At 51.3% G+C, this 22,846-nt stretch overlaps 2 protein-coding genes across 5 annotated transcripts; both read right to left on the bottom strand.

Annotated features, from left to right (window-relative positions):
- Positions 1-14,272: 14,272 nt before the first annotated feature.
- On the bottom strand, positions 14,273-16,053 carry MBLAC1 (metallo-beta-lactamase domain containing 1). Of its 4 annotated transcripts, none has more exons than XM_033192016.1 (2): positions 15,633-16,053; positions 14,273-15,398 (listed from the first exon to the last, which is right to left on the bottom strand). In XM_033192016.1, the coding sequence occupies exon 2, from the start codon at positions 15,368-15,370 to the stop codon at positions 14,570-14,572; it is 801 nt and encodes a 266-aa protein (XP_033047907.1). In that variant the 5' UTR covers positions 15,371-15,398; positions 15,633-16,053; the 3' UTR covers positions 14,273-14,569. The 4 variants fall into 4 exon arrangements, with proteins under 4 accessions (XP_033047907.1, XP_033047906.1, XP_033047905.1 ...); XM_033192015.1 differs by having other exon boundaries at positions 15,702-16,053; XM_033192014.1 differs by having other exon boundaries at positions 14,273-15,380; positions 15,702-16,052.
- An 893-nt stretch (positions 16,054-16,946) lies between these two features.
- CNPY4 (canopy FGF signaling regulator 4) lies at positions 16,947-22,826 on the bottom strand. The gene is made up of 6 exons (XM_033192018.1): positions 22,574-22,826; positions 20,072-20,198; positions 19,880-19,976; positions 19,541-19,663; positions 17,830-17,947; positions 16,947-17,740 (listed from the first exon to the last, which is right to left on the bottom strand). Exons 1-6 carry the CDS (start codon positions 22,686-22,688, stop codon positions 17,571-17,573), a joined length of 750 nt encoding a protein of 249 aa, XP_033047909.1. The 5' UTR covers positions 22,689-22,826; the 3' UTR covers positions 16,947-17,570.
- Between the last annotated feature and the right edge of the window lie 20 nt (positions 22,827-22,846).

Here is a 22,846-nt window from a genome sequence, read left to right as displayed (position 1 = left end):
CGTTGAAGTGAGCGGAGATTGTGTCACTGTACTCCAGCCTGGGCAACAAGAGTGCAGCTCCGTCTCAAAAAACAAAAAACAAAACAAAACAAAAAGTAGTTGGGCATGGTGGCAAACGCCTGTAATCCCAGCCCCTCGGAAGGCTGAGGCAGGGAGAAGTGCTTGAACCCAGGAGGCGGAGGTTGCATTGAGCCGAGATCGAGCCACTGCACTCCTCCAGCCTGGGCAACAGAGTGAGACTCTGTGGAAAGGAGAGGAGAGGAGAGGAGAGGAGAGAGAGAGGAAAGAGAGAGAGAAAAAGAGAAAGAGAGAGAGAAGAGAGAGAGAAGAGAGAAAAAGAGAAAGAGAGAGAGAAGAGAGAGAGAGAAAGAAAGAGAAAGAGAGAGAGAGAGAGAGAAAGAAAGAAAGAGAAAGAAAGAAAATAATAGTACCTAGCTCAGAGCTGCGATGAGGAACAAATAAGTTAATGGATGGGGCTGGGCACGGTGGCTCATGCCTGTAACCCCAGCAGCTTGGGAGGCTGAAGTGGAAGGATCACTTGAGCCCAGGAGTTCCAGGTCACAATGAGTTACGATAGCACCACTACACTCCAGTCTCAGTTACAGAGCAAGACTCCGTCAAAAAAATAAAAAATAAAAAATAAAATAATAATAATAATGTACAGAAAGTGCTTAGAGCAAGTAGAACTGGTCTGCTCTGTGAGCTCTTAAGATCTCACTTCAGGCATCTGTTGCTATTTCACCCCGCCCTACTCTGTGCCAGACCTTGTCCAAGGTGCTGGAGGTCCCAAGCATAGGAGAGCCAGGCAGGTGTGGCCCCATCCCATGCCCATGGGAGCCATCAGACTGCTGAAAGAAAACAGACATTAAATCATCACACTTGGGGAAGGGCGCAGTGGCTCATGCCTGTAATCCTAGCACTTTGGGAGGCTGAGGCGGGGCAGATCACTTGAGGCCAGGAGTTCGAGAACAGCCTGGGCAACATGGCAAAACCCTGTCTCTACTGAAAATGCAAACATTAGCCTGGCCCAGTGGTGTGTACTTGTAGTCCCAGCAACTTGGAGGCTGAGGCACAAGAATTGCTTGAACCTGGGAGGCAGAGGCTGCAGTGAGCCATGATCGAGCCACTGTACTCCAGCCTGGCTGACAGAGGGAGGCTCTGCCTCAATAAATAAATAAATAATAAATAAATAAATAAATAATCACACTTGGCGAATGTATAGTCAACATGAATTTGCAACCCCAAGGTCAGGTGTTTTCTTTACATCAACTTTATTTATTTATTTATATTTTTTATTTTGAGAGGGAGTCTCCCTCTGTCAGCCAGGCTGGAGTGCAGTGGTGTGTTCTCAGCGCACTACAACCTCCGCCTCCCAGGTTCAAGCAGTTCTCCTGCCTCAGCCCCCTAAGTAGCTGGGATTACAGGCGCACACCACCACGCTCGGCTAATTTTTGTATTTTTAGTAGAGACGGGGTTTCACCATGTTGGCCAGGCTGGTCTTGAACTCCTGACCTCAGGTGATCCACCCACCTTGGCCTCCCAAAGTGCTGGGATTACAGGTGTGAGCCACTTTGCCCGGCCTATGGTTTTCTTTACATCAACTTTAATCCAATTCTGAGGACCTCTGCTGCTAGGCAGGTGGGGAGGATGCTCCTCACCTTGGACCCTGCAAAGAAACCCAACTTGACCATCAGGAATCCTTCCTTAGTCCTCTGTCCATGGTGGTCACCCCAAAGTGCCCACTGTGCAAACCTTTGTGGTCTTGGCATCTGTTGGGTGAGCAGGCACCTCCACCTGGGTCCAGCATCCCTGGGTTTATCCTGCACATACTTCCTGTCACCTCTACAGGGCATTGGGACCCTGATAGTCTCAGGGCAGGCCATGCCTGGTCATCTTTCCAGATTGCAGGAATATTCCTTAATACATCCCCTCATACACACCAATAGCAAATTTCCCCCTCCTCCTCCTAGGACATAACCTCTCCAATCAGTCCATTCCTTCGTTCAGCAAATGCATCCTGAGCACCTGTTATATGGTCCTGCTCTAGGCACTGGGAATACAGTGTGAACAAAGGTCTCTGATCTGGTAAAGTCTCTACAGGACAAGAGGAAGGGACGACTAACCATAAACATTAACAGTAAGTAAATCAGGCCGGGCGTGGTGGCTCATGCCTGTAATCCTAGCACTTTGGGTGGCCAAGGCAGGCGAATCATGAGGTTGGGAATTCCAGAACAGCCTGGCCAATATAGAAAAACCCCATGTCTACTAAAAATACAAAAATTAGCCAGGTATGGTGGCATGTACCTGTAGTCCCAGCTACTTGGGAGGCTGAAGCAGGAGAATCACTTGAACCCGAGAAGCGGAGGTTGTGGTGAGCCGAGATTGCACCACTGCACTCCAGCCTGGGCGACAGTGCAAGACTCCATCTCAAAAAAAAAAAAAAAAAAAAAAAAAAAAAAGAAGGCCAAGACGGTTAATTAACGGTTAATTATAAAATGGTCAAGATGGTTAATTATATGTATATGTATTTTAATCCCAATTTTTTTAATTGGGGAAAAATGAGAATGAATTGGAGAAGGGAAAAGCAGGGAGAATGAGAAGTAGGAAGCTCTTCAGTAACCAGGCTGTAGCAGGACAAGCTGCAGACAAAACATTTCAGACACTGAGTTGTAGAAGGAAGGACTTTATTCAGCTGGGAGCATCGGCAAGCTACTGCCTTAAAATCTGAGCTCCCTGAGTGCACAATTTCTGTCCTTTTTAAGGGCTCATAACACTAAAGATTTCATATGAAAGAGTCGTGATTGATTTGAGCAAGCAGTGGGTACGTGACAGGGGCTGTATGCACCGGTGGTCAGAGTGAAACAGAACAGAGCAGGGAGTTTCACAATGTTCTTTTATACAATGCCGGGAATCTATGGATAACATCCGTTTCTAAGTCATGAGTTGATTTTTAACTACTAGGTTTAGGGCAGGCAGGCCCAGGCCCAGTTTTGGGCCTGACGCCGGGCTGCCTGTCTTTGGTTTCACTTCCTTGTTTTTTCTTAAAACAGGTACTGAGTATAAAACAATATGAGAGGGTCTCTCTCTTCCCTCAAGGCAAGAGATGACAGTGTCTTGGACTCAGGCTGTAGTAGTCGAGGTGATGAAAGTGATTCATTTATTGGCCAGGTACAGGGGCTCATGCCTGTAATCTCAGCACTTTGGGAGGCTGAGGTGGGCAGATCACCTGAGGTCAGGAGTTCGAAACCAGCCCGGCCAACATGATGAGTGAAACCCCATCTCTACTAAAGATACAAGTCCACCGGGTATGGTGGCACATGCCTGTAGTCCCAGCTACTCGAGAGGCTGAGGCCGGAGGCCGGAGGTTGCAGTGAGCCAAGATCACACCACTGTGCTCACTCCAGCCTGGGCGACAGAGGGAGACCTTGTCTCAAAAAAAGAAAAAAAAAAAAAAAAAAAAAATCTGGAGTTGAGCAGACGAGTCCAGGCTGGAGAGATAAACGTGGAAGTTAAAGTCATCAGGCAACGAGAGACTGAAGGAGTAAATGTAAATACAAAGAGAAGCAAGGATGGAGCCTGCATACTCCAACAGAAAGAGGTTGAGGAGGAAGGGAGGAATTGCAAAGCAGCAGCCAGGAGAGTGAGGTGTCCAGGAAACGAGCTGCAGAGTGTGTCTCAGGGACAGAGCACCGAGCTCAGCCACAAGCAATGACTGTGGCTGAGAACTGACACTAGGTTTAGCCATTTCTGGGAGAAGTGGGAGTGAGAATCCGACGGAGTGGGTTTAGTGAGACCAAGAGGCGAGTTAAGACTTCTTACAGGCCGGGCGCGGTGGCTCAAGCCTGTAATCCCAGCACTTTGGGAGGCCGAGACGGGCGGATCACGAGGTCAGGAGATCGAGACCATCCCGGCTAACACGGTGAAACCCCGTCTCTACTAAAAATACAAAAAAACTAGCCGGGCGAGTTGGCGGGCGCCTGTAGTCCCAGCTACTCGGGAGGCTGAGGCAGGAGAATGGCGGGAACCCGGGAGGTGGAGCTTGCAGTGAGCTGAGATCCGGCCACTGCACTCCAGCCTGGGCGACAGAGTCAGACTCCGTCTCAAAAAAAAAAAAAAAAAAAAAAAAAAAAAAAAAGACTTCTTACAAAAGGCTTCCAGTAGGCTGGGCGTGGTCGCTCACGCCTGAGGCGGGTGGATCATGAGGTCAGGAGTTCAAGACCAGCCTGGCCAAGATGGTGAAACCCTGACTCTACTAAAAATACAAAAAATTAGCTGGGTGTGGTGGCAGGCGCCTGTAATCCCAGCTACTCGGGGGACGGAGGCAGGAGAATCACTTGAACTCAGAGGGCAGAGGTTGCAGTGAGCCAAGATCGTGCCACTGCATTCCAGCCTGGGCGACAGAGCGAGACTCCGTCTCAAAAGAAAAAAAAAGAAAAGAAAAGAAAAAAAAAGACTTCCAGTATCTTCTTGTATTAAGTTATTAAGTGTGTTTTTTATTTTCTTTCCTTCCTTCCTCTTTTTTTTTTTTTTTTTTTTTGAGACAGGGTCTTGCTCTGTTGCCCAGGCTAGAGTGCAGTGGTGTGATCAACTCACTGCAACCTTCGCCTCCTGGGTTCAAGTGATTCTCATGCCTCAGCCTCCGGAGTAGCTGTGACTTCAGGTGCCCATCACACCCGTCAGCCTGGGCAACAGAGTGAGACTCCGTATCCAAAAAAAAAGAAAAAAGAAAAAGAAATCCCCAAGGCACGAAAATTCAAAGAACTGGAGCCCTGAAATCCAGCTTCCAACCCCCTCCTCCTCCCTATCCCTCACCAGGAGTCTGATGCTGGAACAGGAAAGCCCTTCACATGGAGAACCTCATTTCCTCTGAGAACCCCCATATTGCCTTAGCGCAGGATCCCTTCCCCCCAGGCACTTCCATGAAAACCTCCCTCCTGCCCGCCGGTTTCTCTTCAGGAACGTGACAGACAAGGCTTTCTCTCAGGGCATTTCTCCAATCCAGGGGGCCAAGGGGAGAAACAGGAGCCTGGGTAAGTGGCAGTGGGGCTTGCAGAAAGAGCAGCATGTACTCCACACCCGTGGCTGTCGCCCCTTCTGTACCCACTGACTGCTTTGCTTATAGTTCCGTTCCCCGAACAACCATGCCTCCTGGGGGGGGGGGCTCCCGGCCCCTAAGTCCTCTGGCTTCTACCACAGCGACGACGTGTGGCACTCGCTGTCTTGCTCCACCCGCTCCTTCTCCACCATCAACAGCATCCTGGGCTGCCTGGCCGGCCACGTCGTCCACATGATGGGGGACTCCACGCTGGGGCAGTGGTGGCAGTATCTGTGTAACACCGTGCCCTCTGAGTACTCATGAGGGAGGGAGTGGGGCCTCTGAGGAACAAGAGGAGAACAGGAATGGTGAGGAGGCGGGAAACGTCTGTCACGCCGATGGGGCAAGATGCCTGGAGGTCAGGGGAGTGAAGTGAAGGGACAGGACACCTGGGTTTGGGGCAGGGGAAGGGTTGAGAGATGGAGTGTGCAGACGGTGCCTAATCTCAACTCCGAAGGAGATGATCGGGGGCTCTTATGGGAGAGCAAGAGTGTAGATCACCGTGACTGGAACCAAGGCTTTGCTGGCGAGTACTGGAGGAATAGAGTTGGGATTTTATTTATTTATTTATTTATTATTTATTTATTTATTTATTGAGATGGCGTTTCGCTCTGTTGCCCAGGCTGCAGTGCATTGGCACGATCTCCGTTCACTGCAACCTCTGCCTCCCGGGTTCAAGCGATTCTCCCGCCTCAGCCTCCTGAAGAACTGGAATTACAGGCGCCCACCACCACACCCGGCTAATTTTTGTATTTTTCGTAGAGACGGGGTTTTTATCTTTGTATTTTAGTACAGATGGGGTTTTGGATTTTTAGTAGAGACGGTGCCCCGTCTCTACTAAAAATCCAAAGCCCTGTCTCTACTAAAACCCTGTCTCTATGAAAAATACAAAAATTGGCCGGGCGCGGTGGCTCAAGCCTGTAATCCCAGCACTTTGGGAGGCCGAGACGGGTAGATCACGAGGTCAGGAGATCGAGACCATCCTGGCTAACATGGTGAAACCCCGTCTCTACTAAAAAATACAAAAAACTAGCCGGGCGAGGTGGCGGGCGCCTGTAGTCCCAGCTACTCGGGAGGCTGAGGCAGGAGAATGGCGTAAAACCTGGGAGGCGGAGCTTGCAGTGAGCCGAGATCTGGCCACTGCACTCCAGCCTGGGTGATAGAGCGAGACTCCGCCTCAAAAAAAAAAGAAAAAAGAAAAATACAAAAATTAGCCGGGCTGGTGGCGGACGCCTGTAATCCCAGCTACTGGGAAGGCTGAGGCAGGAGAATGGCTTGAACCTGGGAGGCAGAAGTTGCAGTGAGCCGAGATTGTGCCATTGCATTATAGCCTGGGCAACAAAAGACTCAAAAAAAAAAAAAAAAAAAATTGTAGGCCAGGCGCAGTGGCTCACACCAGTAATCCCAGCACTTTGGGAGGCCGAAGTGGGAGGATCCCTTGAGGCCAGGAGTTTAAGACCAACCTGGGCAAAACATAGCAAAACCCCATCTCTAGAAAAAAATAAAAAATTAGCCCGATATCATGGTGCACTGGTGTGGTGGTGCGCGCCTGTAGTTCCAGCTACCGGGAAGGCTAAGGTGGGAGGCTCACTTGAGTCCGGGAGTTTGAGCCTGCAGTAAGCCATGACTGTGTCACTGCATTCCAACCTGGGTGACAGAGCAAGACTTGCTCTCTAAAAAATAAATAAAAATTTTAAAATGAGTTGTAGAGAAACTAGGATTTAGGGGGTTATGTTGTGACAAGCAGGAGACACCATGTTTTTAAGTCGAGTTTTCAGTTTGTTGGACAGATTCAATTTTTAAAAAGAGCAAAGCCTGCTTTGCCCGGGCGCGGTGGCTCATGCCTGTAATCCCAACACTTTGGGAGGCTGAGGTGGGCAGATAACGTGGGCCTAGGAGTTTGAGACCAGCCTGGGCAACGTGGCAAAACCCCATCTCTACTAAAAATACAAAAAATGAACTGGGCGTGGTGGCTCGTGTCTGTAGTCCCAGCTACGCAGGAGGCTGAGGTTGGAGGATGGCTTGCGCCCGAGAGGCAGAAGTTGCAGTGAGCTGAGATCAAGTCACGGGACTCCAGCCTGGGCCATTGCACTCCAGCCTGGGTGACAGAGTGAGTCCCCATCTCAGAAAAATGATAATAATAAACAATAAAAACAAAAAATAAAAAAGACCAAAGCCCAGTTATAAGATAACCACAGAGACCAGCCTGGGCAACATGGCAAAACTCCATCTCTACCAAATATACAAAAAGTGAGCTGGGTGTGGTGGCTTGCGCCTATAGTCCCAGCTACTCGGGAGGCTGAGGTGGGAGGATGGCTTGAGCCCGAGAGGCGGAGGTTACAGTGAGCCGAGATCATGCCACTGCACTCCAGCCTGGGGCACTGCACTGCAGCTTGGGTGACAGAGTGAGTCCCCATCTCAAAAACTGACAATAAATAACAACAACAACAAAAAAGAACAAAGCCCAGTTATAACAGCGGAGTCAACATGTGAGGTGAGGAGAGGCTAAACTGGTAAGGAAACAGGGAGCTGGCAGTAAAGGAAGTTCGCTGGAGATTGACAATACTTGTTTACAGATTGGTTTTGGAATAACTGGAGATGACCAGACAACTCTGGACAACCAAAGAGTGATTCAAACTGAAAATCATAGGGGTGTCTGAACTGGGAGTGAGGCAGCGGAGTGGAAAAAGATGTGGATTTCTTTCTTTTTTTTTTTTTTGGAGACAGAGTCTTGCTCTGTCACCCAGGCTAGAGTATAGTGGTGCGATCTCGGCTTACTGCAACCTCCACCTCCCGGGTTCAAGCAATTCTCCTGCCTCAGCCTCCCGATTAGCTGGGATTACAGGCATGCGCCACCAAGCCCGGCTAACTTTTTCTTTTTTTGTATTTTTAGTAGACACAGGGGTTTCACCATATTGGCCAGGCTGGTCTCAAACTCCTGACCTTGTGCTCCACCCACCTCAGCCCAAAGTGCTGGGATTACAGGTGTGAGCCACCGCGCCCAGCCCGAGGATTTATTTCATACTTCTTCTAAATGGGTTAAAGAGATGGGAGGGGGCTTCTAGCAGAATGTGTGGATGGGGCATTTGAAGATGTGTGATTGGATTTGAAATGGGATGTCAGAGCTTCAGACAGCGTTCTGGTATTCATTCTTAGGAGATAAAAGTGGTAAGAGTGACTGGATGCGGTGGCTCACACCTGTAATCCCAGTATTTTGGGAGGCCAAGGCAGGAGGATTGTTTGAGCCCAGGAGTTTAAGACCAGCCTGAGCAGCACAGAAAGACTCAGCCTCTACAAAAATAAAAAATAAGAACTTCGGGAGGGCCAGGCATGGTGGCTCACGCCTGTAATCCCAGCACCTTGGGAGGCCAAAGTGGGAGGATCGCTTCATCCAGGAGTTTGAGACCAGTCTGGGCAACATAGTGAAATCCCATCTATACAAAAAATAGAAAGATTAGCTGGGCATGGTGACACATACCTGTAGTACCAGCTGCTTGAGAGGTTGAGGCAGGAGGATCACTTGAGCCCAAGGCTGCAGTGAACCATGATCACACCACTGCACTTTAGCCTGGACAATAGACTCTGTCTCAAAAAACACACACAAATTTCTTGGCCTTAAGTGATCCTCCCACCTTGGACTCCCAAAATGTTGTATTACAGGCGTGAGCCACTGTGCCCAACCATCCTTTGATTTTTTTTTTTTTTTGAGACAGTCTTGCTCTGTTGCCCAGGCTGGAGTGCAATGGTGCCATCTCGGCTCACTGCAACCTCCACCTCCCCGGTTCAAGCAATTCTCCTCCCTCACCCTCCCAAGTAGCTGAGATTATAGGCACCTACCACCATGCCCGGCTAATTTTTTGTACTTTTTTTTTTTTTTTTTTTTGAGACGGAGTCTCGCTCTGTCGCCCAGGCTGGAGTGCAATGGCCGGATCTCAGCTCACTGCAAGCTCCGCCTCCCGGGTTCACGCCATTCTCCTGCCTCAGCCTCCCGAGTAGCTGGGACTACAGGCGCCCGCCACCTCGCCCGGCTAGTTTTTTGTATTTTTTTAGTAGAGACGGGGTTTCACCGTGTTAGCCAGGATGGTCTCGATCTCCTGACCTCGTGATCCGCCCGTCTCGGCCTCCCAAAGTGCTGGGATTACAGGCTTGAGCCACCGCGCCCGGCCAATTTTTTGTACTTTTAATAGAGATGGGGTTTTGCCATGTTGGCCAGGCTGGTCTCAAACTCCTGACCTCAGGTGATCCACTCACCTTGGCCTCCTAAAGTGCTGGGATTATAGGTGTCAGCCACCTCACCTGGCCAATGTACTTTTATTTTTATTTTTTGAGATGGAGTCTCACTCTGCTGCCCAGGCTGGAGGTGCAGTGGTGCAATCTTGGCTCACTGCAAGCTCCACCTCCCGGGTTCATGCCATTCTCCTGCCTCAGCCTCCCGAGTAGATGGGACTACAGGCGTCCGCCACCATGCCCGGCTAATTTTTTTTTTTTTTGTATTTTTAGTAAAGATGGGGTTTCACTGTGTTAGCCAGGATGGTATCGATCTCCTGACCTTGTGATCCGCCCACCTCAGCCTCCCAAAGTGCTGGGATTACAGGCGTGAGCCACCGTGCCTGGCCTGGCCAATGTATTTTTAAAACAGGAAGTACAGCTCTGTGTTAACCCCGGATCTCCACTCCTTGTCCTCCCGACAGCCCTGAAGCCAGTGAATCTACATGTCACATACCAGAAGGGGCCCCTGATGGCAGCGGAGAATCGCTCAGGACATCATGCTGCACTGGTGGTCCCACAACTGGCTCCTACGCTTGGCCCGTAAACCAGTGGCCTCCCTGCAGTCTGTGGCCCGGGAGCTGAGGGGCCTGGCCGGGGGACCCCACATAGTGGTGGTGCTGGGCTTGGGTGCCCATTTTACCACATTCCCTCCATCCATCTTTGTGCGATGACTGGCAGGGATTCAGGTGGCCATGGCAGCTCTGCTGGCCCGGGAAGCCGGCATGCTTCTGGTCATCAAACTGGCCAACACCGGCTATAAGTCTGTGTATGGCAGTGACTGGTTCACCCTCCTGGTGAAGCAGCTCCTCCGAGTCGCCTTTGCTCGTCTCCCTGTGGCCTTTACAGATGACTGGGAAATGACCTTCAGCCTGGCCCTGCCAGACAGCATCCACCCAGGCCTGCTCATTGTCCGCAATGAGGTGGACTTGCTCCTTTCCTTCATCTGCCCCACCTGAGTGCTTCTGGGGGTCCCAGGGCTGTGCTGATGGGGAAGCCAGTGTGACCATTAAGCCTGGAAGCCTTTTCGCTCAGCTATTGGGACCTCTTTTCCTACCTCTGCCTCATGAAGGCCATAAGATCTCCCAGCATGAATTGGGATGTGGGACTGGGCGCCGTGGCTCACACCTGTAATCCCAGCACTTTGGGAGGCCGAGGTGGGAGGACTGCTTGAGTCTGGGAGTTCGAGACCAGCCTGGGCAACACAGTGGGACCCCTTTTCTACAAAAAATAAAATTAGCCCAGCATGGTAGCATGTGCCTGTAGTCCCAGCTACTTGGGAGGCTGAGGCGAGAGGATTGCTTGAGCCCAGGAGGTTGAGGCTGCAGTGAGCTATGATTGCACTGCTGCACTTCAGTGTGGGTGAACTCTCAAAAAAAAAAAAAAAAAAAAAAAGAATTGGGACATGGATGGTGGCAGGAAAGGTGAAGGGAGGGGAAAGCCTGATAGAGGTTTAGTTCCCACATGAAAAGCAGTGCTGAGATGAGGGTGGGGGACAGAACCCACAGCTCTACACCAGCACATGTGACAACTGTCATTTTATGTTCGAGTCTCCATTTAGGGTATCAACAAGTCTTGCAAAGATATGAGATAGATGACATTTCAGTTTATCAGAACCACCCTCTTGGAAAGGATGACTATGTGTGTGTGTGTGTATACATATATGTGTATGTGTATATATATATATAGAGAGAGAGAGACTCTTTAGTGCTGATATGTAAAATGAAATGTTTCTCCTAATTGTCAAAAGTAATATATGCTTCTTGTAGAAAATTTGAAAGGATACAAAAAAATTTAACAAAATAAAAATCACCTGGCTGGACGTGGTGGCTCAAGCCTGTATTCCCAGCATTTTGGGAAGCCGAGGCAGGTGAATCACTTGAGGTCAGGTATTCAAGACCAGCCTGGCCAACAAGGTAAAACCCCATCTCTACTAAAACTACAGAAAATTAGCTGGGTGTGGTGGCGTGTGCCTGTAATCCCAGCTACTCAGGAGGCTGAGGCAGGAGAATCACTTGAGCTCGGGAGGCAGAGGTTGCAGTGAGCCGAGATCATGCCACTGCACACCAGCCTGGGTGACAGAGCAAGACTCTGTCTCAAAAAACAAACAAACAAACAACAACAACAAAAACATGCTGAGGATCGTAGAACTATATATTGCATGAGGATACCCAAATCTGAAGTCAGTCTGTGGACAAGGACCTCAGCCTCCTGGAGCATGGGAGTACATGGATGCCCCAGCCTGTAGCTGGGACTACAGGCACATGCCACCAAGCCCAGCTATGTATTTATTTATGTATTTTGAGAAAGCAGGGTCTTGCTGTGTTGCACAGGCTGGAGTGCAGTGGTGTGATCTCGGCTCACTGCAATCTCTGCCTCCTGGGTTCAAATGATTCTCCTGTCTCAACCTCCCAAGTAGCTGGGATTACAGACACCCGCCACCACGCCCAGCTAGTGTGTGTGTGTATGTGTGTTTGTGTGTGTGTGTGTGTGTATTTTTAGTAGAGACATGGTTTCACCATGTTGGCCAGGCTGGTCTGGAACTCCTGACCTCAAGTGATCTGCTCACCTCAGCCTCCCAAAGTGCTGGGATTGCAGGTGTGAGTCACTGTGCCAGCCTATTTTTTTTTTTTTTAATTTTAGAAATAGGGTCTTGCTGTGTTGTCCAGACTGAAGTGGAGCGCTAAGATCACAACTCACTGTAGCCTGATCAAGTGAGCCTCCACCTCAGCTTCCTGAGTAGCTGAGACTACAGGCAGGCACCACACCTGGCTAATTTTTAAATTTTCTATAGAGATGAGGTCTCACTATGCTGCCTAGGCCGGTCTTGAACTCCTGGGCTTAAGTGATCCTCCCTCCTCAGCCTCCCAATGTGCTGGGATTATGGGTGTGAATCACCACACCCAGTCCTACCACGGGTCTTCTTGACGCTCCAGTGAGTCAAGCTGTCTTGTCTCAGGGCTTTTATACCTGCTGTTCCTGAGCCTGGAATGACCTTCTCCCAGATCCACACATGGCTGGCTTTCTACTCATTTGGTTTTCTGAACAAACATCATCTCCTCACGAAGACTTTTCCTGACACCCTAAATAAAAGAGCCCACTCTCTCATTCCTTCCTTACTCTGCTTTTTTTTTTTTTCACATCACTAACAACCACCTGTAATTATTTGATTTGCTACTATTATTGCTGTTATTTGTCTGTCTCCTATATAGAATGTGATCTCCACGAGGGACAGGGAGTTTGTCCAGCTGGCTCTTGGTTGTATCCCATAACTTAGGCAGTGCCTGAGACACTGCAGGGGTTAAGTATCCACTGAATGAAGAATTAGTGAATAAAGGCAGGGGCAGGGCTGGGCTCCGTGGCTCACGCCTGTAATCCCAGCACTTTGGGAGGCTGAGGAGGGTGGATTGCCTGAGGTCAGCAGTTTGAGATTTGAGACCAGCCTGGCCAACATAGTGAAACCCCGTCTCTACTAAAAATACAAAAAATTAGCTGGGCCTGGTGGTGGGTGCCTGTAATCCCAGCTACTCGGGACGCTGAGGCAGGAGAATCCCTTGAACTGGGGAGGGGGAGGTTGCAGTGAGCCGAGATTGCACCATTGCACTCCAGCCTGGGCAACAAGAGCAAAACTGTCTCAAAAAAAATGCAGGGGGCCCGAGAAGGTGGGATCTCTTGAGATCAGGAGTTCGAGACCAGCCTGGGCAACACAGTGAGACCATTTCTGAAAAAAAATGAAAAAAAAAATTAGCTGATGGCCAGGCATGGTGGTTCATACCTATAACCCCAGCACTTTGGGAGGCTGAAGTGGGCAGATCACCTGAGGCCAGGAGTTTGAGACCAGCCTGGCCAACATGGTAAGACCCTTTCTCTATTAAACATATAAAAATTAGCTGGACATGGTAGTGTGAGCCTGTAATCCCAGCTGCTGGGAAGGCTAAGGCATAAGAATCACTTGAACCCAGGAGGCGGAGGTTGCAGTGCACTCTGCAGTGCAGTATTGCGCTATTGCACTGCAGCCTGTGGGGACAGAGTGAAACTGTGTCTCAAAAAAATAAAAATAAAAAAATCCATCCTGGCTAACACGGTGAAACCTCGTCTCTATTAAAAATACAAAAAAAATGGCTGGGTGCGGTGGCTCAAGCCTGTAATCCCAGCACTTTGGGAGGCTGAGGTGGGTGGATCACGAGGTCAGGAGATCAAGACTATCCTGGCTAACAAGGTGAAACCCCATCTCTACTAAAAATACAAAAAATTAGCTGGGCGTGGTGGCAGGCACCTGTAGTCCCAGCTACTCGGGAGGCTGAGGCAGGAGAATGGCATGAACCCGGGAGGCGGAGCTTGCAGTGAGCCAAGATCGAGCCACTGCACTCCAGCCTGGGCGACAGAGCAAGACTCCGCCTCAAAAAAAAAAAAAAGAAAAAAAAAGAAATGAGCCAGGTATGGTGGTGGGCGCCTGTAGTCCCAGCTACTCCGGAGGCTGAAGCAGGAGAATGGCGTGAACCCGGGAGGCGGAGCTTGCAGTGAGCAGAGTTCATGCCACTGCACTCCAGCCTGAGAGACAGCAAGACTTCACCTCAAAAAAAAAAAAAAAAAAAAAAAAAGTAGCAGGGCATAGTGGCACTTGCCTGTAGTCCCAGCTACTTGGGAGTCTGAGGCAGAAGGATGGCTTGAGCTGGAGGCTGCAGTGAGCTATGATTGCACCATTGCACTCCAGCCTGTGTGACAAAAAAATATGAACAAATACGTAAGTCAGGTGACTAAGGGGTCATCTCTATGCCCTGCACCTTTTCTCAGCAACCTCCATCCTATAAGAAAGGGGCAACTGGCCAAAGTATGCCCCTGCTGCATTTGCAGATTACCATGTTTGCACGATTATCACCATCAATGCTTCACATTTACATTAGGGCACTATGATTTTCAATGCAGTTTCCATTTTTATTTTGGAGACCCCTCCCAGGAACCTTCTCCCATTTTACTGAGGCCCAGGGAGAATGTACAGGGAGCTGAGCCCGTCCTTTGATCTTTGTTTGGTGGCAGAGATAGGCAGTGATACTGACGATGTGATGGCAGTGTCAGGTGCACTCTGTCCTCACTGGAAAACTAGCCTCCTGGAAGGGCTGGAAGCTCCCACCCTTGACCGCTCTGACTTTGTCTCCTGCAACTCCTCGCTGTTAGGGCTTACAAGAGTCCAGTCCCTCTCCGGGCTGATCAGTGCAGGGCGGGCTCCTCGTCTCCGACCACCAGCTCCTGCTGGCTGTTCCCTCCACCCTCCGTCTCGGTCTGCGAGGCTTCCCTGAGCACTCGAAAGGGGGGCCCGTGACCAGGTACGACCACGTCGGCAACGACCAGGACTCTCTTCCGGCTCCGCTCCTGGGCTGCGGGGTCTTCACTCAGCGCCTGCCACGAATCCTCGTCCCCATCTCGCTCAAACACATCCCCCGCCACCACTACGATGCCCAGAGCCGTGCCGGCCACCACCACGCTCACGTCGCGCTGGCCCCCGTGGCCCGGCGTGGCCCACACCTCGAGCCCCGGGCCCAGGCGCAGGGGCTGCCCCTCACCCAGCCCGTGGGGCAGGTAGCGGCCTCCGGGGAGGCAGAAGTCGTGGGAGACCAGCAGAGCCGCGCCTGGGAACAGCCCCAAGTTCCCGATGTGATCCGAGTGCCCATGGGTCCCCACCACCAGCGTCACGTCTCCCGGGGCCACGCCCTGCCCCGCCAGCGCCCTCAGCAGCGCCTCCCGAGCCCAGGGGCCCCCGGTGTCCACCAGGATGGGGCCACGGGCCGCCTCCTCCAGGGCGGCCTCTGCGCCGCCACTACAGCGCGGGGACTTTCGGTGGCTGGAGGCCGGACCCCGGGTCTGGGGTAGGACCAGGGTTACGGAGCCGTCGGCGCGCACAGCGTCACCCACCCCCTCGGGCTCCGCGTAGCCCTGCAGCAGAACCACCACGGAGTAGGGGTTGCCGGGCACCAGCAGAGGGGACGCCCCGCGCAATGGCTCCGTCCGCATGAGGCTGCTCCTGGCAGGGAGGGACGGGCTGGGAAGAAAGGAAATGGAGCAGTGGGCGACCGTCCTATCCCTCTGCGATCCCCAACCCGAGCCCGGCCCCGCCACTGCCACTAAGCCTCGGTTCTCTGCCACCCGCCTCCTATTAAGTTGGTATCACCCTCGACCCCTGCCCAAGATGGTATCGCCCAGCCTCCCCTCACACTTGGGCCCGCCCCTCCCTCGGCGTCCTCTGCCCCTGACCCGTTCCTCTAGCGGTACTTACGTCCTTGCCCGTCACCCTCCTAAGGCTATCCTTTGTATTCCCCTCTATAGAATCCTAGCCGCGCTCTACCTTGGGCCTCTGCTAAGTCTTGCCTCACTCGAGGAAAGCGCAGAAATCGAAAACGCGCGTGGGAGTTTGTCCTCTGCGAGTTCCCGTGCACCCAGATATGGCGGCCGAAACGGCGCCGCGGAGGTAGCTGTAGTTCCGGCGCCTTTACCGTCTGCCACGGGAGGCCATTTGGACTCCAGCCTCCCGCCCCGCGATCCCAGAAGCTTCCTTGGACTGCAGAATTATGAAGCGCCATTAGCTCTGAGGAAGGGTCATGCTCAGTTGTCCAGGCTGGAGTGCAGTGGCGCGATCAGACCTCACTGCAACCTCGACCTCCTAGGTTCATGTGATCCTCCCGTCTCAGCCCCCCCCCAGTATTTGGACCACAGGCGCGCACCACCAAGCCCAGCTAAGGTTTCTATTTTTTCTTTCTTTTTTTTTTTTTGTAGAGACAGGGTCTAAGTTCTGTTGCCGGGACTGGTCTGGAACTCCTGGGCTCCAGCGATCCTCCAGCCTTGGTCTCCTAAAGTGCTAGGATTACGGGTGTGAGCCACTGCGCCTGGTCTTTTTTTCTTTTGAGACAAAGTCTCTCCCTGTCGCCCAGGCTAGAGTGTAGGGACACCATCATAGCTCTCCCTAGCCTTGAACCCCTGGGTTCTAGCGATCCTCCTGCTTCGGCCTCCCGAAGTGCTGGGAACACAGGCGTGCACGCCCCTCTAAATTTTTTTTTGAGATGGGAGTCTTACCCTGTCACCCAGGCTGGAGTGCAGTGGCGCGATCTCAGCTCACTGCAACCTCCGCCTCCTGGGTTCAAGCGATTCTCCTGTCTCAGCCTCCCGAGTAACTGGGATTACAGGCGCCCACCACCATGCCCGGCCAATTTTTGTATTTTTAGTAGAGACGAGGTTTCTCTATTGTTGGCCAGGCTGCTCTCGAACTCCTAACCTCAGGTGATCCGCCTGCTTCGGCCTCCCAAAGTGCTGGGATAACAGGTGTGAGTCACCTCGACCAGCCTCCAGGCTGGTCTTGATCTTTTGGACTCAAGTGATCCTCCCATCTCCACCTCTGTAGTAACTGGGACTACAGGTGCTGCACCACCAGCCCTGCAGTCGTCTTAATTTGTGTGTGTGTGTATAGAGGTGGGGTTTCACTATGTTGCTCAAGCTGCAACTTCAGCTTAACAAGACAGCAGCCATTCTGGATGCTGCCTCATCCACCAGCTAGCTAAGCTATGTGTGCCCTGCTGTTTGAAACTTTGGGCCCAGCTAGTTTTTAGAAAAAAAGAAAAAAGTTTAATAGCAATATAGAAAATTTAGCACCTATGAAACTATATGGTGAGCTCTCGGTGACATTGATCTGAAGTAGACCAAGTATCTACCCCACCGACCTTATCAGCAACTCCAGGCCATGACCCAGTGTCCCATTCTCCTTCACGGTTTGCTGGTGTGTAGCCTTCTGGATGCAGGCAGTGTATATAGATCACAGAGAATGTCCGTTCTGGCCTCTTCCTTGGAAGGGTCTAAAAACAGACTTTAAGGAGCTAAGTGACTTTCCCAAAGCCCACAGCTCCAGTGCCACTGCTGACCTCTGGGTGGGGGTGGGGATCAGTTAAAGAGGAAAGCTTTCAGTACTGTCAGCACATACACCTGCCAATTAAGGAGCTGGATGGAGTTCATCTGTAGGAGCAGGACCTCCACCCCTACCCTCCACCCCGCAAACCATGCTATGCTGTTTCACCAGGATCTTGCTTGAGGTTAGATGGGAGAGAACAGCTACAAGCTTGGGTGGAGTCACTCACAAACACACCCTGAAAGCTGTGGAGCAGGGAGAGCACAGACTTCAGAGGGCTCTCCATGATCCCTTCCCCTCTTGGGGGCTCAAAGGCAAGGGTCAAAGATCTTCTCGGTCAAGTTTGGGGTGGCCCCCTGTCTTGGTCATCTTGTCTCCCCCTTCCTCTTCCTCCTCTTCCTCCTCCTCCTCCTCCTCCTGCTCTTCCTCCCCTTCTGTTTTCTCTTCCCCATCTGTGATCTCCTTTCCAGTCCAAGTTTCCTGTAGACATGCTAGATTGGATGACAGAAAACAATTTAGATATTAGTCCTGGAAGCAAGGGAGGTATGGCTTGGCAAGAGAATTCAATCCCCACGCTTACCAGTTTCAGCAGCTGGGAGCACATGACCTTCACAGAGAAAATTTTGTAGGGGCTGTTCCTGATGGTGGAAGTACCAGTCTCCCACAACGTCTTCAAACTCCTCCAGCATGGTCTCACACTGGTCAAGTAGAAGGGCCAGAAGAGTATCTGCTCTGGAGGAATTTGGGATCCCTCCTGTCTTCTCTCCCTCCTCAACCTGACTGATTTTGGAGAGGCAGGTAGCCAGGAAGCTAAGCTTGGCCTACTAGATGTGCGATCCTCATTCATTCAACAAACATTTACCAGCACCTACTCTGCCAAGTAGGTTATTAAACTCTTGAGTTTTAGTTCCTTGGCTGTAAAATATGTACGGTAATTGCACCTACCACATCAGGTTGTTGAGGGTAAAATGAGGCTGCAGATGCAAAGTATGTGATCCAGAGTCTGGGACACAGTAGGTGCTTGATAAGTGATGGTGGATATCATTAGCAACCTTTTTTTTTTTTTTTTTTGAGATGGAGTCTTGCTCTGTCGCCCAGGCTGGACTGCAGTGGTGGGATCTCAGCTCACTGCAACCTCCATCTCCCAGGTTCAAGCAATTCTCCTGCCTCAGCCTCCCGAGTAGCTGGCACTACAGATGCACGCCACCACGCCCGGTTGATTTTTGTATTTTTAGTAGAGACGGGGTTTCACTGTGTTGGCCCGGATGGCCTTCAATCCCTGATGTCGTGATCCGCCTGCCTCTGCCTCCCAAAGTGCTGGAATTACGTATGTGAGCCATTGCACGTGGCCCATTATTACTTTTTAAAAATTTTCCTTAAGGCAGGGCCCAATGGCTCACGCCTGTAATCCCAGCACTTTGGGAGGCCAAGGCAGGCGAATCACCAGAGATCAGGAGCTCGAGACCAGCCTGGCCAACATGATGAAACCCCGTCTCTACTAAAATTACAAAACATTAGCCGGGTGTGGTGGCAGGCACCTGTAATCCCAGCTACTCAGGAGGCTGAAGCAGGAGAATTGCTTGAACCCGGGAGGTGGAAGTTGCGGTGAGCTGAGATGGTGCCATCGCACTCCAGCCTGGGCAATAAGAGCGAAACTCTGTCTCGGAAAAAAAAAAAGAAATTGTTTAAAATTATTATTTGTAGAGAAGGGTCTCTTATGTTGCACAAGCTGGTCTTGGACTCTGGCATGAAGCACTCCTTCTCCCTCGGACTCACAAAGTGCTAGCATTACAGTTGTGAGCCACTTCACCCAGCTCATTATGATTTCTTCTTTTGTTTGTTTGTATGTTTTGAGATGGAGTCTTGCTCCATCGCCCAGGCTGGAGTGCAATGGTGTGATCTCGGCTCACTGCAACCTCCACCTCCTGGGTTCAAGTAATTCTCCTGCCTCAGCCTCCCGAGTAGCTGGGATCACAGGCGTGCACCACCACGCCCAGCTAATTTTTGTGTTTTTATTAAAGACGGGGTTTCACCATGTTGGCCAGGCTGGTCTCGAACTTCTGACGTCAGGTGATCCACCTGCCTCAGCCTCCTAAATTGCTGGGATTACAGGTGTGAGCCGAGCCACCGTGCCCCACCGGTCCTGGCCCCACTTGAATCAATGGCACAGTCCTCACTCTGCCCCATTCCCCATGCTTGGGGTAGATGCCCCCTACAGTCGAACCCTAGAACCTAGCTCCCCTCTCAGGTTCCCTTCTCACCTCCCTGGATGGTGCAGTATCTGATCCTACCTGCTTCTTGAGGTATGTGACCTCCACGCTGGGCTCATCCCACAGCTCCAGAGGGATCCCCAGATCCACCTTCACCCCCTTCTGCACTAGGCCTTTCAGTGTTGCCATGGTCTGACTCTGACCCTGAGAGATTAAGAATTTGGCATCAGCCCAGCCCACCACCCCACCCCTCCCCTCCCCTCCTTTCCCCTTTCTGCCATTTCAGTTTTGTCAACTGCTGGAGATTCACAGGTGAGTCCCATGATGGTGAAATGATGGGCAGATAACCTCTGGAGGACCTCAGGGGATACAGATCTTTGTTTCTGAGAAGTGGGGTCCTGCCCTGGGGAAGGGTCTGACCTTGGCATATCTCAGTGAGCCCTTGCGCTCAGCGTGAACACTGTAGTCCAGGATCTGCTCACATAAATTCTCTAAGGCTTCTTCCAGCCTTGTCTCTCTGTGGAAAGAGAGGAAACAAAGATTCCCTGGATGCTGTAGGAACTCCCAGAGCTCCCTTGGGGGTTGGAAAAGGGAGGAGCATGAAGGACTCACGAAACGCTGTAAGGCACGTGTCTCTTCCTCTTGCCTGTGTCCAGCACCTGCCCCAGCTCCAGCACCTCTCGAGATCGGCCGGTGCGACTCAGCTCCCCCTGTAGCTCTGTGCTCAGCAGCTTACACACTGGTGGGGAGGAGAAATGTCCAGGGGAGGTGAAAGACAGACAAACACACCAGCCATTCATTCTGCAGATGACCTGAGGCAGCAGAGCATACAAGTGCAGACTCTGGAGCCAGACTGGCTGGACTGGAATCCTGGCTCAGCCATTTAGCAGCTGTATGGCAATCTTCCTGCTTGCTGTGCCTTGGTTTCTTCATCTTTAAAATGGGATAATAGGCCAGGAGCGGTGGCTCACGCCTGTAATCCCGGCACTTTGGGAGGCTGAGATGGGCGGATCACTTGAGGAGTTCGAGACCAGCCTGGCCAACATGGTGAAACCCCATCTCTACTAAAAATAAAAAAACTAGCCAGGTGTGGTGGTGCACACCTGTAATAGCTAGTCGGGAGGTTGAGGCAGGAGAATCACTTGAACCCAGGAGGTGGAGGTTGCAGTGAGCTGAGATCCCACCACTACACTCCAGCCCAGGCAACAAAGGAAGGCTCCATCTCAAAAAAAGTAAAATATATTAAAAATAAATAGGCCGGTGTGGTGACTCATGCCTGTAATTCCAACACTTTGGGAGGCCGAGGCAGGTGGATCATGAGGCCAAGAGATTGAGACCATCCTGGCCAACATGGTGATACCCTGTCTCTACTAAAATTACAAAAATTAGCTGGGTATGGTGGTGGACGCCTGTAATCCCAGCTACTTGGGAGGCTGAGGCAGGAGAATCGCTTAAACCAGGGAGGCGGAGGTTGCAGTGAGCTGAGATTGCACCACTGTACTCCAGCCTGGGTAACAGCATGAGACTCTGTCTCAAAAGAAAAAAAAAAATACATACATACATATATATATATGTATATAATAAATACAATGGGATAATAGTATGTCCCTCATAGGAGTGTGATGAGGATTAAATAAATCAACATATATAAAGGCTGGCACATAGTGAGTACTGTATAAGTATTCACTGTTATCCTGCAGTTATTTATTGAGCTCCTTCTGTATGCATACTAACAATAGCAATAAAACCTATTATCTCGGCCGGGCGCGGTGGCTCAAGCCTGTAATCCCAGCACTTTGGGAGGCCTAGACGTGTGGATCACGAGGTCAGGAGATCGAGACCATCCTGGCTAACACGGTGAAACCTCGTCTCTACTAAAAATACAAAAATTAGCCGGGTGAGGTGGCGGGCGCCTGTAGTCCCAGCTACTCGGGAGGCTGAGGCAGGAGAATGGCATAAACCCGGGAGGCGGAGCTTGCAGTGAGCTGAGTTCCGGCCACTGCACTCCAGCCAGGGCGACAGAGCGAGACTCTGCCTCAAAAAAAAAAAAAAAAAAAAAAAAACCTATTATCTCTATCTACAGGTCTCTGTCAGTGTAGTTGGGACAGATAAACCAAGGATGACAAGATATGGTGAAGCTGGGCCTGAACTCATGGGCTCAAGTGATCCTCCCATCTTGGCCTTCCAAAGTGCTGGGTTTACAGATGTGAGCCACTGTGCCCAGGCCTGTGGGCTGTATACCGATAGAAGGCCTGCAGAGGTGTTAAAGCAAGGACTGATACAATTAGGTGATTACGTCTGTTTTAAAAGATTAACAAGTCAGGGGAGAAGAGCGGGACACGGAGGTGAAAGGAGACAGAGATGAGGACCAAGTCATGAGACTATCATGACTGCCTTTCATGATACTGAAATACAGTTTTGGGGGGGTGAAGCGAAGAGAAAAAGAATCCAGGGAAGAAACGTCAAGTCAGGAGGGCAGCAAACTAGGACATCAGGGCCAGTCCCCTTTCTCAAATGGGCGCCACACTAGTGCAGCTGTGGAAGGTGCTGCTTGCTGAAAAATCCATGTAGTACGCACCGTCTGCAAAGTCTCACCGGATGGGGAACCTCTCCTACTTGTGCGGCCTCCTTTTGTTTATGAGCTTCAAAGGCTGAGTTACTCACCCTCAAACCCCCTCAGGGGAGCGTGGGGCCTGTAATTTGGGAGCGTCTATGCTAGGGTAGGGCAGCGGATGTCCACAAGGCCTGAGCCTCACACCCGGCTCCTGCAGTCTCTGCAGATTAAGGTCTGGTGGCATGAGGGGAAACACGCACTGAAGATGCTCTAAAAGTTGGCAGTCCAGGGCCGATGGTCCCTGAACTACAATTCCCACAATCCATTGGCGGGGGTGTCCAAGCCAGCCAAAAAAATGCAGGCGCTCTCTGGATGCAGCTTTGAGGTGGCACTACACGTTCGCTTCCTTGACCCCATCCAAATTCAGCCAAGCTCCACCAGAACCTCCCTCAAGCCTTCAAGGAGGTCGGGTGACCCACCCAATACAGTCCAGGATGTCCGGCCTAGAAGAAGGAGGTGTGGCCGGGCGATGCCCACAGGGGGCTACCCTCTTCAAATACCTTCGCATTTGCTGGGCAAGCGTTCTGTGTCATCGTCCTCCTCCTTCGGCATCCCAGCCCAAGCCCCGTGCACAGCCAAAAGGAAAAGCAATATTCCCAGTCGCACAGGTCCCATGACAAAGCGCCGTCTACAAACAATCAGCGCTTGCCTTCAAACCAACTTCGGAGAGGCAGTGTGGCTCCTTTAAATTCCCAGCGGCTGGCGGCAACCTTAAATCCAGCCTGGCAAGGTTGGCGCATGCGCAAGATCAGCCCAACAGGGGTGCGGCTTCG

The sequence above is a fragment of the Trachypithecus francoisi genome, unplaced genomic scaffold (genome assembly GCF_009764315.1).
Source record: "Trachypithecus francoisi isolate TF-2019V2 unplaced genomic scaffold, Tfra_2.0 Lachesis_group4, whole genome shotgun sequence".
In the NCBI taxonomy this organism is placed as follows: Eukaryota; Metazoa; Chordata; class Mammalia; order Primates; family Cercopithecidae; genus Trachypithecus; species Trachypithecus francoisi.
The sequence above is the reverse complement of the archived record's forward strand: the minus strand, read 5'-3'. Positions and strand labels throughout refer to the sequence as shown.